At 37.2% G+C, this 16,251-nt stretch overlaps 1 protein-coding gene across 1 annotated transcript; it reads right to left on the bottom strand.

Moving 5' to 3' along the window:
• Window positions 1-6,468: 6,468 nt before the first annotated feature.
• On the bottom strand, window positions 6,469-7,514 carry LOC131310956 (auxin-responsive protein SAUR41-like). The gene has a single exon (XM_058338233.1). It carries the CDS (start codon window positions 7,067-7,069, stop codon window positions 6,566-6,568), a length of 504 nt encoding a protein of 167 aa, XP_058194216.1. The 5' UTR covers window positions 7,070-7,514; the 3' UTR covers window positions 6,469-6,565.
• Window positions 7,515-16,251: the final 8,737 nt, after the last annotated feature.

Raw genomic sequence — 16,251 nt, 5'->3', positions numbered from 1 at the left:
ATCAGTGAACATCCCATGACAAAAGTGAAATAAATTTGCTTTTTTGAGTGGAGTTCCTCTTTAAGCTATAACACAAACTGATCAAAATGTTTACACTCATGTCAATATATGGAAATTTTAAAATGGGGCAAAATACTTCACTTTTCCCGATCGTCCGATCAATTCCTGCTAGTTAAAGGGCTTACCCTCGAGCTTGCATGTTCGACTCACACCACTAGCGAAAAACTCTTGGGACCAGTATATGTTTGCTCGATCGAAAACTAACTTTAAGGTTCCGAAATTAGTCAAAGTTCCATGTAAACTGGTCTGATAATTTGTTATAAGGTGTGTTGGCAGTTGATGCAGTTTTTCTAGGGTTAGGGTTTTTCTTTTTTAGGTTTTGTTTGTTTGAACTAGTTGTTTTGGGCTGGGGTTTTGGGTTGGGTTGGTTCCTTACCAACTTTAGGGGTGTTTTAGGGGTTTTCTTTATAATTTAGGCTCAGCGTGTTGGGCCTAAATTAGTTCCTCCATGTGATTTGGAAAAGAGGGTTTTGAATGGTCAGGACGTTGTATCCAAATTCCTATTATCTCTTTGAGTTAATAATTTTTTTTTTTGGCTCATAAAAAAAAGGGTGAAACAAAGTTTTTGATGGAAAATGGGTAGGTAAACTCATGTGGCCACGAGGGAAAAAAAAACTCATGCGGCCATTTCTCAAGGGCAAAACAGTGTGCTGACAATTTGCACTTAAAAAAGAAATAATTCTTCCCCTGAATGGTTCTAAAAGCGAAACAAAAAGAGAACCACCATCAAAAGTGGGACTTAAAGCCCCCCAATAAACTCAAATCAAATCTTTTTTAGCTTTTCAAAAGCTATTTTCCCATACAAAGTAAAGTAAAGTAGGGTAGTGAATTCCACCAAGAATCCACATTTCCCTCACTATATAAGCCATTGTTTCCTTTGCTCTATGTTCAGTCAGATTAAAACCCTTTAGACCTCACACTTCAAAGCCACAGAAATGCACAACAAGCAGCAACTTCTGGACAACCTCTTCATTTATTCTTTAACAGCTATGACTTCTAGTTTATTGTGTTTTTCTCCCTTTTTACATCCTCTATTTTCTTGCATTAAGGTCCTCCTTGTTCTCCCTAACCCACAAATCGCGTCAGTCTTATTCAGCTCCAAGTTTCTCTTCGTCGTCGGAAACCTTATCTTCATCATTCTTATTGGTGAGTCCAAGATTTTTACCTCATACGCTACTTCCACTAGCGATGTTTGTTGTAAAAGCCTTGACAATCTCCCTCCACTTGACAATAAGGAAGAAGAAAATTTGGAGATGTTTTTTGAAGAGAGAATTATTACTGGTTGTGAAGGTGGAGAGGGGCAATTAGAAGAATGGATAGAGGAGAAACAAGATGCGGGAGAGGAATCAGATGGAGAGGGAAAATTAGAAGAATTGATAGAGGAGAAACTAGACGCGGAAGAGAAAAAATTAGAAGAAAGGATAGAGGAGAACCAGAACGCTGAAGAGGAATTAGATTCGTCGGAGGGTAAATTAGAAGAATGGAAAGAGGAGAAACGAGACGCGGAAGAGGAATTAGAGGGAGAGGGGTTAGGTTCGCCAGTTGAAAAGTTGAACAAAAGAGCTGATGACTTCATTGCAAGAGTTCAAAAACGAAGGAGTCTTGAACTCCTTGCCTATACTAGTAGTGAGTAAAGGGAAGTGGTTTTGGTGAACCACACACCAAAATAATAGAGACAAAAGCCACAAATAGGTAATGATAAGAGCTTGGTAAGAATCCAAACTTGTATTGGATGAGCTCCAAGATATTAATTTGGGCACTAGCTGGGCCCCTAATCTTCGAGAAACCCTTAGCTTGTGTTAGGAATATTACTTCTAATGAGATTATCCTAAATGAAGAATGATAAATGAGTGACAGATTCCGATTTAAGGTATTTATGCATGTCCAAATTTTCAAAAGTTTTGCTTGATTTCGGAACACAAAAAGAGACCGAGACTGGTAGTAATTTGTGTCTTGATTTAGAGATCCAGGTTGAGATATGTGGTGGAAACCGTGGAGTGACCATTAAAAATGGCAAGAATATTAAATATAAGCACAACAAAAACAACGAGAATATATAACATATATAAGTAAATGTGTTCCTAATTTTTCCCTTTTTCTTAGCAAATCCAAGATCCTATATATAGTAGGCATATACTGCATGGAAACACAATATTGACAGGAATAGCATTTCTTCTTCAATACCAAGAGCAAATTTTCATAATTAATATCTTAAACTTGAAGTTGGAAAATCTTCCACTTATTGAATCTCTAGCTGAACTTGGGGCATGAACGTTCTGATATAAATAATCGCAACACGCGCGTATCTTGTACCTATAAGAAATTACTCACGAGATTCTCTCCCCCATGCGAGAGGCGCGTTGCAAATAACCGACCATAACAAAATAGTTGGACAAGTTTAGGGAGGAATTATAATCTGACGAGATTTGTTGAAATGCAAGAGGAAGAATCACTATTATAAAATAGAAGGGTGTGAGGACAAATTGTTGGAATGGTTAGGATTCATTTGATCCAATGGCTCATGCGTGTTTTCCAACTCTCTTAAGAAAACACTCACACTCTTACAAATTTATTACAAAAACGCTATCAATTTGTTTTCTTTCCCTACCAATCAGCTTCTGTTTTTTATTAAAAAAAAAACCCGTAGTCGCCCTCCCCCTCTTCAAAGCCTCTCCTCTGATTATCTGGCCACAAACAATCATCGTCCTTGCCGGTGAGTCACTTAGAACCCGGAATCTACTGTCCTTGGTAACATACTCTATCGCTTTTTCTCTGATACGTAGTACTTTTTTGGTTTTGGTTATCTTTTTCTCTATTTTCCTTTATCTTTTCTAAAATTTTTATAGCTACCTAAAAATTGAAATAATGTTTTGAGCCACTATCAAGATTCAAATGGTAATTTCAATTCCAATTGGGATAAGTAGTGCCGTAGGCAAGGGCCGGAGTGGGTAGGGCCGTAGGTACGGGGTAAACACTAGTCTACATAATAATGGAGAACAATTTTTGAATCTTATCTCTCTATAAATCATAACCATTGATTTGCTCTATAAATCCTACGGCTCTCTTCCTTTCTCTCTCAAACAATATTAATTGCACAATTGCCACTAATTAAATCTCACGTTGGCCGTGCCTTCAGGTACGGGCAAACCCTAGTTAAAAGATAGGATACATCCTATAGATGATTTTGAGGAAGAGGATATCTCGGAGGACGATGGTAATTTCGTGGAGGATGCATCCCTCTCTATGGCTTTTTGATCTCGAGTTTGGGTGGGTTTGAGGTGTCTTGCTTCTTTTTTGGTTTTGATTGGCGGCTTTTTGGTTTTGGTTTTGGCTTTCTCTCTGTGTTTTTGTTGTTGTTGGTGGGGATTTAGGCTTTGGGTGTGAGGCTCGTTTGGGTCTTTGATTGCTTTTTGTTTGGGTTTCGGTGGTTCTTTTTGGGCTTTAATTGGCGTTTTGCCTTCTTTTAGATCTCGGGTGGCTTTTGTTGGTGTGCTCTTGATCATTTTAATCTTTTATAAAAATTAATAAATTCGTTTGCTTAGAAAAAAAAAGAAGCAAACTCATGGTCCTTAAATGTAAGTTAGGTAACCCGCCCCTTTTATAAGCCGTCGCATAAGGAAATCATAGAGATCTGATGCATCTCATCTTATTCTTTCGGAATCAGCTCTTCTCTAGTGGGCCTGTTCGTAGGCCCGTCCTAGATCTACTGTGATGATTCAAACTGTCCACATTTTTAAAGTTGTCAAGAACATTTGTCGCACCAAAAATAAAGCTGATTCGGAACACGTATTTATTTTAAAACGTAACAAGATTACAAAACCGAATCGGAACTCATTTAAGCAAATTATATCGCGACAAATGCATTCCAAAATTATATCAATCGGCGTCCAATCAGCTTGATTTTTGCGTGGTTGATGTTATTGACAAATTCTAAATCGTGAACGATTTGGATCATCAAATGGGCCTGGATGATTCTAAATCGTGAACGTTATTTACAAGACAAGACAAATGTGTCCAATCAATTACAAGATAGGAGGTTATGACCAAGTCGACCACATCGATTAATTAGTTCTTCTTGATCAAGCACTAATCGATGTGGCGGCATTGACTTGAGTTTTTGTAGTATAGGCCAAAAAATTGAAAGTACAAGTCGAACGATCCTTATCATAAAAATAGAACTTCGTGTGGGGCCCACATGAAGCGAGTAATGCTGATCGACTCACTTGTAGGGGTGTTGTTTTTAAAGTAGAATAATAGTATGTTTTTTTGTTGAACCACAAAGCAGACAAACATGTTAGAAAATTGGTGGCAGAGATATGAAGATCAAGGTGGTAGAGGTTGATTGGTAATATAAGGTTTTTGTACTAGAGGAAGTTGAACAGAGATAAACCTACCAATGAATAGAAAATCGAAAATAGAGCAACGGTGTGACGACATACATTTTGGATTTCTCTTCAAAAAAATGAATTCGGATTTTAAAATCGTCTCTTCTCCAAATTTCCCGACCACAAGGAAGAAAGAAGTGAAAACAATTGATCACCTTATGTGCTGATCCCTCATGTGATCGTCCACATGTCTCAGAATGAGACTCACTACGGTCCCATTCGACGATATTCATTTTATGTAAGTCTTGATGTGTTTATCGTCTATTCAAATTAAAAATCACGTCGATCGTATATTAATTGACGAAGACTTGGTAGAACCATATTTGTCTGAAGAGAAATGAATGATGGGAGGATGGCCATCCATTTGGCGAATCCAGAAAATCGATGTTGGAGGCACTTTTCAATCATAATCTAGGAAAAAATTCCCATGGATAGAGCACAGCTAAATAATACTCCGTATCGAAATTAAACATTTTCACTACACAAAAAATTCTAATGCACTTTTTTCCAAAAAAAAAAAAAAATTCAAACACGAGCACAAAAAATTACACTGTCCTACCCTTGAAGGTGTGATTTTTGAGGATTATTAAGAAGCTTAGACACATTTAGGGTGATTACTGATGTAGTTTTTTTGAAGGAAACAATTGAAAAGAAGTAGAAGACTAGGGGTAATACTGAAAATATTAGAAAGGAAGCGGGGATAAAAATAGTTTACCATTAAACATAATTACATAACAAATTAAACCAATAATCATTCTTGGTGGTGATCACAACACTACAACCATCAACAATGGGGAACCACAACCAAATAGTACCATGGCCAACAAATATATATCTTAAGATTGAATCCAATATCGAACTTAGAGTCATGAGGGTTTGCAGCCTATGATACTTTACCCTAAGGCAATCCGGCGAAAGAATGCCGTTGAGCATTAGGGCCACCGGCCTGACACGGTCTCTTCCCCAATGGCCAGGGTCACCAACACGGAGAGGCATAATTTTCCTAGACGATTATACATCAAAACTTACAAAATGAACGGTTCCAATTGTTAAATAAGATCGTGATGAGTCTTATTTTTCTTTCACATAACGGACTACCTGAAGGATTATCACATAAGATTGACAACAATTTGTTGCAATTCTATAGTCTGGGTGAGTTTAATCTCCCATCACTTGACATTAGAAAGAAAGAAATATTACAACCAAAGTAGACCTTATACACAACAATTTCTTGTCAAACAAACACTAATGCAGATCCATCAAACACCAATATTAACCTGAACACCCTGTAACACCTATTTACTACAATAGAAAAAAAAAAAAAAAAAAATCATCCACTGCACACTAAGTTTGGTTTCAAACTTCACCCACCCTACCCTACCCTACCCTAATGGGTAGGACATGCATAGTGATGTTCTTGGACTTGGATGTACTCATACAGAGAGAGAAACTAGCTTAATTAAAGTGATTCAGTAGCAAAAGACACACCAGAAAAAACTACCTAAACGGCTAAACCTTAACTACAATTTAAGTGATTCCTTCTAAAGTGACTTAGGACTGGTTTGGCAAAATATATAAGCCAGGATTATTGGCTTATTGGGAAGCAATAAACCAACAAGTTTCGGCTTATTGGCTTATCGAACGAACTCCGTTCGGCTAAATAAACCAACTGGCTTATTTTTTTGTCTTTATTTAATTTTTTTTCGTATTTGTTAGTTTTTCGTCAATTTTTTGAAAATTATTGCATCGTCATGACGAGAGAAATCTATAAAGTAAAAAATTATGATCGAAATTTAATTTTTTTTGAACAAAGACGAAAAAATTGGCTTATTGACTTATTTTTTTCTTTATTCAAAAAAATAAAGTTTCAATCGTAATTTTTTACTTTTTAGATTCCTCTTATCATGACGATGCAATAATTCCCAAAAAATTGATGAAAAACCAACAAATACAAAAAAAAATTGAATAAGAACAAAAAAAATAAGCCAATTGACTTATTTAGCCGAACGGGGTAGTACTAGTATGGCAAATTAGTACGCCGGATTTGAATAAGCCTATAATCCAGCTTTTTTTTTGTTTTTTTTTGTTAAGTCAAACCAAGATATCCTCATACTACTAAGCTAAAACTGGTTCATCTTAAGCAATCGCGACGGAGTCAAAAGCCCATACGATCCATAACCCTGGCCCATACTTCCCTTCCCCCGACGACGACGACACGGGCTGAATGGGCTACACGATCCATACACGAATCCACAATGAGGTGAAGTCTCTTTGCAATCCATTTCTGCCAATACCTTGTAAAACAGATCAACTTCACAAGGGAGCAACAGAGGGCCGTCACAATTGAACCCATACTCCGTTTCAGCATCTTCCAGCACCATTTTGAACAGCGGGTGATTGGCGAATTTGGCCTTGATCACGAACCGTTGTCTCTCCGGCCCCACGTATACCGAGAAGCAACCTTCCGGAGCGACTTGGACATGGCACGACTTGCTCTTCGATAATTTTCCCGATGGGTAAGACGGAGACTTCATGTGATCACCTCTGCCGCAAATCGACCGACACTTTTCCCATGCCTTGACGAGGAAATTCTTCTTCTTCTCCTTGCCCTTTGTAACATCCATCTCACACTCCAGACAAATCTACAAGCTTTTTTTTTGAAGAAACAAAAAAAAAAAATGAAATTGGGTGCTTGGTTTTCCCTATCAACCTCGATCGTAAGCCAAATCGGACATAGGCCTAGTCCTTGGGCTTGTCGGGTTACTCATAACTAACTTGAAAGCGCGGAACCGAAAATTGAGAACAATCAACGGGTTATGAACAGCATTTGAATTGAATTCGAGACAAACTCGCAACAAAACCTTTTGATCATCTAAGGAAAATCAAACAAGAGTTTTTGATCAAAAGCTATAGTAGGACACAAAAATAGGGGAGAGAGCACTTGTAAGTTTGGTGGAGTGGTTGAGGAATCCAAAAGTCTTTAAAAAGAGAAGTGAGATCAAGAAGATAAGGGTGTTGTGAGTTGGTATCTGGGCAAAATCTGCATAGGAAAGGCAAAACTGAGTATATAGGCCCATACGGTACCAGTCCATATGGATACTCCAACTAATCATGACTACTCCATTTTGTATTTGTCAACGCCATAATAGTTTGAATGGACAATAAATATATAGTATACATTTTTTTTATAATCGTATGTCTGGGCCAATTTGCGCGCATCTCGTCTAATTTTGAAGCCCTGAAGGTAACAACCAAACATAACCCCTAGTGGCCCTAGGATTTAGAATGTTTTTCTTCCGTGGGAATTGAACTTATGATCTCATAAATTAGCACTTATTACTTTTTTACAACCACTTGGTCAAATCCCTTGTGGTTAAACATATCTACTAGTATAGTATATATATTGTAGCATATATTTACCTTATCAAAAAGGAGGGGCAAATCAGGATTGGCTGCACTATGGATGGGGAGATTCAAGCGAACCCACTCTGCTCAAATAATGTACTAAAATTTAGAATTTTAACATATGGAGTATTATTTAATTCTTTATATATTGTCGACAGTGAATTATTCATACGTAGCCAAGAATGAAGAAAAATTCAATTAAATTTGTAAATAAATAGATAATACAGTTCAACAAAATAAAATAAATTAGCCACTGTTATTTCATAAAGAGTTTGTATATCAAAATATGTATGTATTTTGATATATATATATATATATATTTGCTTAATTACATATATATATATATATATATATATATATATATATATATATATTATTCAAAAGTACGGCCAATTGTTTTGGAAGTTTCAACGCCTCGATGTAGTCGACAAACAGCTAAGGATCAATAATTACACATTTTTATATGTATTCGTGCGCTATCAGAAGGATATACATCTAGATATAAAGATAATACTATTATATTAATTTCGAGCAAAAATATCAGGAACAGAAACCAAATAAACTTGTATACGTTTTGACAAGCAAAGTTAGGAATGACAACTGGGCGGATACGGGTTGAATTTTAGTTCGTCCGAACTCGAAAAATTTCAATCTCGCCTTGTGAAGTACGTATTTATGTATGTGTTTTTCTATTCAAAGAAGTTAATTGTCACGGTTGTGATTTTTTTTCAACTATATAACGTATGTATGTATGACTGATGAGCCCACTTGGTACAATTGATGATAGCGTGTGATTTGCATGAACTTAATTAACCCATCAAACACGAAAGAAACATGCGCAATTGTATCTATATAAATTTCCGAACTACGTAACGGAGTAGGATTTGGGTAGAAGAGTGGCGCTATTTGTTGGGAGTCCATTGGTATTATCGCATGTCGTTCAAAACAATACAAAAGAATGTGTTAACAATAAAGGCAGACTTCGTCCCGAGTGTGTTTTTTTTGTTGTTGAAAATGAATAAAGCCTTGGTTCAACTCTTTTGGGATCTTTAAAGAAAAGTCATTGAGATACGTATTACTTTTATGATAAGAACTGTCTATCTTTTGAATTACTAGTTTCAACGTCCAATCAAAATCCGGGAACCCTATTGTCTCTATGGGTGTTGTCCCTGATGAGCTGTCCAATTTCGGCAATGCACGCATAGACGGCTGAGATGAAATCTGAGCCGTCTAATGTCGAATTGGACGGCTCGGACGGTTATTAGTATAATTTATTTTTGCAACAAAAAAACAAACGGCTCGGATGGTTATTAGTATCATTAATTTTTGCAACAAAAAAACAAACAGAAAAGTACTAAGCAGTTCAGATGTCGATAAATACCTAATCAACTTTCATTAGAGTAAGTCTACAGTTACCAATCGGGAAATTCCGATCGGAATCCCGACGCCTGGCCGGGCACGCTCCGGCCACCGGACGGCCGATCCGATCTGTCCAATAATTCTAAAAAAAAAAATCAAGGGGGCCTTCACGAGAATAAACGGCATCCGATGTGTGTAAGTGGCCGATCCAAACACTCCATTTTTGTGTTTGGATCGTCCAAAAACGGAGTGTTTGGATTGGCCAAAAAAGGAGTGCTTGGATCGGCCACTTACACACATCGGATGCCATTTATTCTCCCCTAGGGGCCACTCGGTTTTTTTTTATAGAATTATTGGACGGATCGAATCGGCCATCTGGTGACCGGAGAGTGCCGGGCGGAGCGTCGGGATTCCGATCGGTAACTGTAGACTTTCTGCTTTCATTACTGCAATTTTCATTCTTTTTTTTTGCAATTGGAGGTGGTACTTGCCACACCCACCCTCCTCACTGCCTGCCTCCGCCCCTGCGGGTAACATATATAAAACAGATGCATGCATGTGCATGCACCGATGCACGTACTAACAAAATTATAATCTATGGTTACTACTCTTACAGTCTTTCAAGTTAACAATCCATCTACTCCCACTACACGATTTCACCGCTCTGTTTCACCACTTGTTCAATCTTACTGTTCGTCTTGACAACTAGTGGTCCGGACCATCTAAAATTATTTTAGACGATGAAATTGAGTGGTGGGGGAGGAGTGGTGAGAGAGAGGTGCATGTGTGACGTAGACTTTTGGTTTAAAAAATTCATGAACATCGGATCTGGATAATAAATGTCGGCCCCTGGAAGCTGGTTGACCTTTTTGAGGGCTTAATTAGTCTGTTTTGCTTTGTTGTGGGACGTGCTCGATCAACTCCTTTAGGATCTAGGCAAACTATAAGTCAAACAAAACGGTAGCCAATAGTGAACACGCGCAGCCAATTCTGCTATCGGCTTCCGCTCTTTAGATTTGGATCTCACCGGACAGTCTATCCTCTTTTTTATTTTTGTAATAAAATAATAGCAGTAACAAGAATGTCTCGGGCCAGTTTATACATACGCATCTCAAATTAAGGCGGCTGATTTTGCTACTTCTTTTTTTCGTTAACGCTATTCCTCTGTAAGTATATTTTTTATACAAAAATACATTTGCATATCAAAAATACACTTGCAGGGGAGTGATATTAACAAAAAACAGAGTGACAAAATCATTTTCCCGAATTAATTCCTACTAATTAGAGGTGACAATTTCAATTCATATTTTTCAATACCCCCAAATCCATCCACTTATAACCCAATCCAATCCGCCCATACTATATAATGGGTTGAGATGGGTTCACCCATCTCAACCCATACTTACATGGGTTTAGATGGGTTAAAAATGGGTTGGAATTAAAAGACACATTCACTATCGTTAAGCTAAAAATCCCTTTTTTATTTTAATCCTAAAAGCAACCGTGGAGTTCCACGTGCTCAGTTTCAGCACCGAGCACCAAAACAAAACTGATTCAACTACAGGTTAAATTTTTTTTTTTTAAACTCGAAAAAAACTGAAGCTTAACTCTAATTCCACTCACGCAATCAATTTGCTAAGATTCATTTTCAATTATGACTAGTCACAATTAATTGTTACCGGTCATAATTGATTTTCAATATGGACCGTCCAAAAACATTTTGGATTTGTGCGATTGACCTCCGTAAAACCTTCTTCACGGAACGATCTGCAAATAAGATTTTCTGTTAAAGGATAGAGAAGAAGACTTTGGATGGGTTTGGCTTGTTAAGTCAAAATGAATTTTCTTTTGTTTTTATTCAATTTTTTTTCGTATTGTTTAAATTTTGCTTCAAATTTTTATAACTTATTGATTCGTCTCGTCGAGAGGAATCGGAAATGTAAATTTTTTTGATCGAAACTCAGAATTTTTTTAAGAAAAAGATTATTATTTTTACTTATTTTATCTTTATTCAAAAAATCATGAGTTTCGATCATAATATTTACTTTTTCGATTCCTCTCGTAGAGACGAATTAATAAACTACAAAAATTTGATGCAAAAAAAAATTTAAATAAAGAAAAAAAGATGCTCACTTTTTAATCCAAACGCACCCGAAGCCGGCGTTGGTATACCGGATATTTTAGCTTAGGTACATACCAACATTTTGATTCCCTTCAACATGTATATATACAAAGATCTCCCCCTATTTTTCAGAAAGGGAGAAAAGGAAGTAAAGCGGGACCGGTCGGGTGGGTTTGGACCAATTTTTTTAAAATTTTGATTCCTCTCTTTGAGTAGAACCAATAACCATCAAAAAATTGACGCAGAACGTACAATTAAAAAGAAAGAAAGAAGGCTTTAATAGCCGAAAGATCTCATGGAGTTTTACCTATTTGTGAATGTGCTTCAACCCATATTGGAGGAAGACAGTAGAGAAGGAAGGAAAAAAAAAAAAGGGAGAGGGGGGGAGCGGGTCGGGTCGGACAGATTTTGGTTTGACTTGACCCATATTCGATCAGATCTGTTTCAACTTACCAAATCCGCTCATTTACCACCTCTGCTGCTAACCCGTCACCCACCCGTTTCACATTAATAGGTACAGACGGGGTTTAGAGGGCCCCAAAAGGAAACCGCTTCTACGTATCTGGGCAAGACCAACAGGGAATCCCTTTTGGACTTTGATGATCTCACTGGGCAATCAAAAATGATACAGGTACAGAAATTTTGGGACCGAATCCGGACCGACGGCCGCCGGCGAGCCATCTCCGGCCACCGGACGGCCGATCCGAGCCGTCCAAAAATTCTAAAAAAAAAAACCGAGGGGCCCCACGCGGGAATCAACGTCATCCGAGGTGTGTAGGGTGCTTGATCGGAGCACCCCTTTTCGTATGTGTATATGTCTCGCCGGCGGCCGTGGGTCCGGATTCGGTCCCAAAATTTCTGTACCTGTAGTGTTACTCGTCCTTCTACTACCACACCCATTCACACACTCAATTACACACCTACACTCACAACAAGGGTGGAGCCCGCACACACTACACATTCAGTGTGTGTGGGCCCCACCATTATTGTGAGTGTGGGTGTGTGAGTGGGTGTGGTGTTAGAATTATTGTTTTGGTAGTGTACTGGTGCAGTACGAGATTCTAATGGGATTCGGTGGGATTTTTCTCGAGCTTATTGTTGTTGGAATAATTTATTTTATTTTATGGCGTTCAATGAACACTTTGTTTGTACCAAAAAAATAAATGGGGAAAAAACTGATATAATCCCTGTAGTTAAGTATTTGTGTCAATTTGGTCCCTGTAGTTATAATTGGCTTGATTTACACGCTGTACTTTTCATTTTGTTCTAATTTGGTCGAATTACTAACTTTCGTTAGTCCTTTAAACAGCAACATCATATGGCCCCCTTTTTTTGGGTTAAAACAGACCCGTTCCGCTAAATAAGCCAACTGCATTATTTTTTTTTATCCTTATTCAAATTTTTTTCGTATTGGCTTATTTTTGTCTTTATTCAAAAAAATTAGGTTTCGAACGTAATTTTTTACTTTTTAGATTCCTCTTGTCATGACGATATAATAATCCCCAAAAAAATGGCGAAAAACTAACAAATACGAAAAATATTTGAATAAGGACAAAAAATAAGCCAGTTGGCTTATATAATTGAACAGGGTTGCTCATTCCCCTCTTGCCCTAACATACCTCTAAACCAAAACACAGCTCATTCTTTCATTCTCCATTGATAAGGAGGCACCGGAGAAGAAATTTGGTTATAGTTTTCTTCAAAAAATTGCCCTCAAATTCATCATTTTCATGATCAGTCATGAAGTATCATAACCACCGGTATTGTCTACCAGCTCAACTTGTGGACAAATACTAAGATGTCTTATTTTTCTGCATAGTACTAAAAATGCATATAGAATCACGTCCAAAAGTCACAACATGATATAGATTCAAAAGTCACAATATGATAAAGTACCATGTCCAAAAATCAGAATATTACATAAACTCAGTTCTAAATTTAACAAGTCATAACCTAATACATAGACATAACAAGCCACTCAACTAGGTTACAATAAAACTAACTTAACAGCCCAAGTGGTTACAAAAAATAGGGCCATGTCATTCCATTCATTTTCCTATACTTGGTCCATGCACTGATTCTTGACTAGGAATGTTGAAAAATAAACCTAAGCCAATTTTTTCGTCTTTATTAGAAAAAATGAATTTTGATCATAATTTTTTACTTTAGATTTCTCTCGTCATGATGACAATAACCCCAAAAAATTGACGAAAAACTAACAAATACGAAAAAAATTTAAATAAAGATAAAAAATTAAGCCAGTTGGCTTATTTAGCCGAACGGGTCTGTTTTAACCCCAAAAAAGGGGGCCATTTGATTTTGCTGTTTAAAGGACTAACGGCGGACTAAAGGAAGTTAGTAATTAGACCAAATTGGAACAAAATGAAAAGTACAGAGTGTAAATCGAGCCAATTACAACTACATGGACCAAATTGATACAAACACTTAACTACAGGGACTATTTCAGTTTTTTCCCCAAAATAAATCACATCTATTCGATATCGGTAGTCGTGTGAGAATGTGTTTGGGCTGGATATTTTTTTTTTGAACCGCGTGTTTTGGCTGAATTTGAGGCATCTTTTAGGATCCATTCGGAGTTTGGATTCATCTTATCCATTCGACAAACGGATAGAATTCACAATAGATCTTTTTGCTTTGGAAGATGTATCTCTTAGTTATGCTTCCTGTATCTATTTATCATATAACTCTGTAGTTTTTTTTTTTTTTTTGTATTTCTGATTGGGGCTGTATTGACTCTTTATTACGCCGTATTATCTATGAAGTTCTAAAAAATTATAAGCACAAAATATTGACAAATGTAAGCTCCAATTTCATATGTTTTTAGTTCTTAATTGTGCGCAATTGACTATACACGACTATCATCTTTTTGGAGATTAGATTTGACTGCAACACTACTTTAATTCTCCTTTATTGGAAGTTTACAGCAATTTAGCTGGGCATGCATGGAGAATATGGGTTGGTGCTGTGCACCTCTGAGCCGTCGGATTGTATATTCGATAGCTCGGATCTCATCTCGGCAACAAACGATCGAGAGCTGTTCTTTGCCTAAATGAGATCCGAGCTGTTGAATGCACGATCCGATGGCTCGGAGATGCGCAGCTCGGTATTGCGCACACCACTGCACAACACCATCCCCAAATTCAGAGGATATAGGGGTTTTTTTTTTTTCCGTTTGGCATATTTGAATTGCTGAATGAACGGTAGTAAAAAATTAACAAAAAGTCTAGAATCACCGCACCCAAGGCCACCGAATACCGTGTGGGGCCCATGAAAAATTAGTTCAAATCCGATATGTGTAGATTCCTTTCCTCTCAAAACCAAGTAATAATTCATACAAAAGAATAAAGCAAAATTAACAAATACTACAAAATTTTTCGAATGAATATAAAATGTACTCCAAACGTATTTAAGTGAAACCACCCCTAGCCCTAGCTCTCTAGACTTCTGTTTGAGATACCAAGTACCAACCAAACAATGGCTCTGCGTTTACTCGGGAGGAAGCTGATGATAGTGAAGCCACAAGAACTAGGGTTTTGTTTCAATAACAGCTATCGCACAGCCGCCGCTCGGGTCTCTATCTCTCTCTATCTCTCTCTCTCTCTTTCTCTCTCACTCCGCCAGCCATGGCCAGGTCTCTTGTTTTATCGTGTTCGATTTTGATCTCATTCCTATTGTTTTCGTGTTCCGATTGAATTTCGGCCCTCGTAGAAACTCCCACTAAAAAGACCTGCTTGGGGATTGCGTGACAGTAGAATCAAAAGCTGGTTCCTCCTTGTGGTGAGTTTCCGTGGTTTTTGACATTATTTGCTTGAATATTGGTGTGTCTATATGGATACATGAATGATACGTCTATACATGGACGAAGACTTGTAACTTCGGGTCACTGCCAATCCCAAGGGGTGCTACGCTGGTTTAGGTTAATTAGAAAAAATTCTATGGGATCAAGCCCTGCAAAGTCCTTTGTGTGAAGTTTTTTTTTTTTTTTAAATTTTCTATATGTGTAGGTTAAAATTTCCCAAATTTTCAAGTTATCATTCAATTTTTGGGTTGAATGTATAAAATTAAACGGTAGTGCGAACATACACACAATATCATCTCTTTTTCGAACTTCGCATGTAGCAATATATACATATAAAATATATGTTTTATTATCAATGGGAAAATAAACGATTTTCGGGCCCTTGTACACACAAATCATGCGGCCGCCATTGCTTCAAGTGGCTCTGCCAAATTTAATTTGCTCTCTCTCTCTCTCTCTCTCTCTCTCTCTCTCTCCCCGTGTCTCCTTTCTTCTCGATAGCTAGATCAAATTCCTTTTTCTGTGGTAAATTGCTTTGCCCTAATGTTATTCCACTCCAGAAAGAGAACCGCCGGTTGGAGGAAGAGAACTGCCGGTTGAAAAAAGGGACGCGTCAATTCAGAAAAGGGTGAGTTAAGTTTATTGCTTTTGATATGTCAATACTGGACTTCGCCCTTTTTTCCATTTGGTATGTTTTTTCCCATAGGTTGAATTCAGTACAAGAAGACATTAACAATTTGCGGCGTGATATGCAAGAGGTAAATGCTATATTTCTTTCTTCTTTACTATTTTATATCGGTATTTTAATTTTTACTTCATCTAGGCTTGTTTTTGCTTTCTTTTCTTTTGGTTCGAAATGGGTCGTGGGTGTTCAAACTATAGTAAATGGTATTTGATATGCGGTCTGTACCGGAGATTAATGTACACCATTAATTAAAAGAAACTCACACCATCTAATGCTGAATGAGAATTTTTTTTTGTATAAAAATTTATTTTTACCCCAAACTATTCTTGAAATAAAGTAAATTCGTGATTAATATACATATTCTTAAGTCAGAGTTATCGTTAATTGTGCAACGCAATAAAGTATTATGATATTT

Source organism: Rhododendron vialii, chromosome 12a (assembly GCF_030253575.1).
Source record: "Rhododendron vialii isolate Sample 1 chromosome 12a, ASM3025357v1".
Lineage (NCBI taxonomy): Eukaryota > Viridiplantae > Streptophyta > Magnoliopsida > Ericales > Ericaceae > Rhododendron > Rhododendron vialii.
Note: the sequence above shows the minus strand (reverse complement) of the source record. Positions and strands in the feature narration are given on the sequence as shown.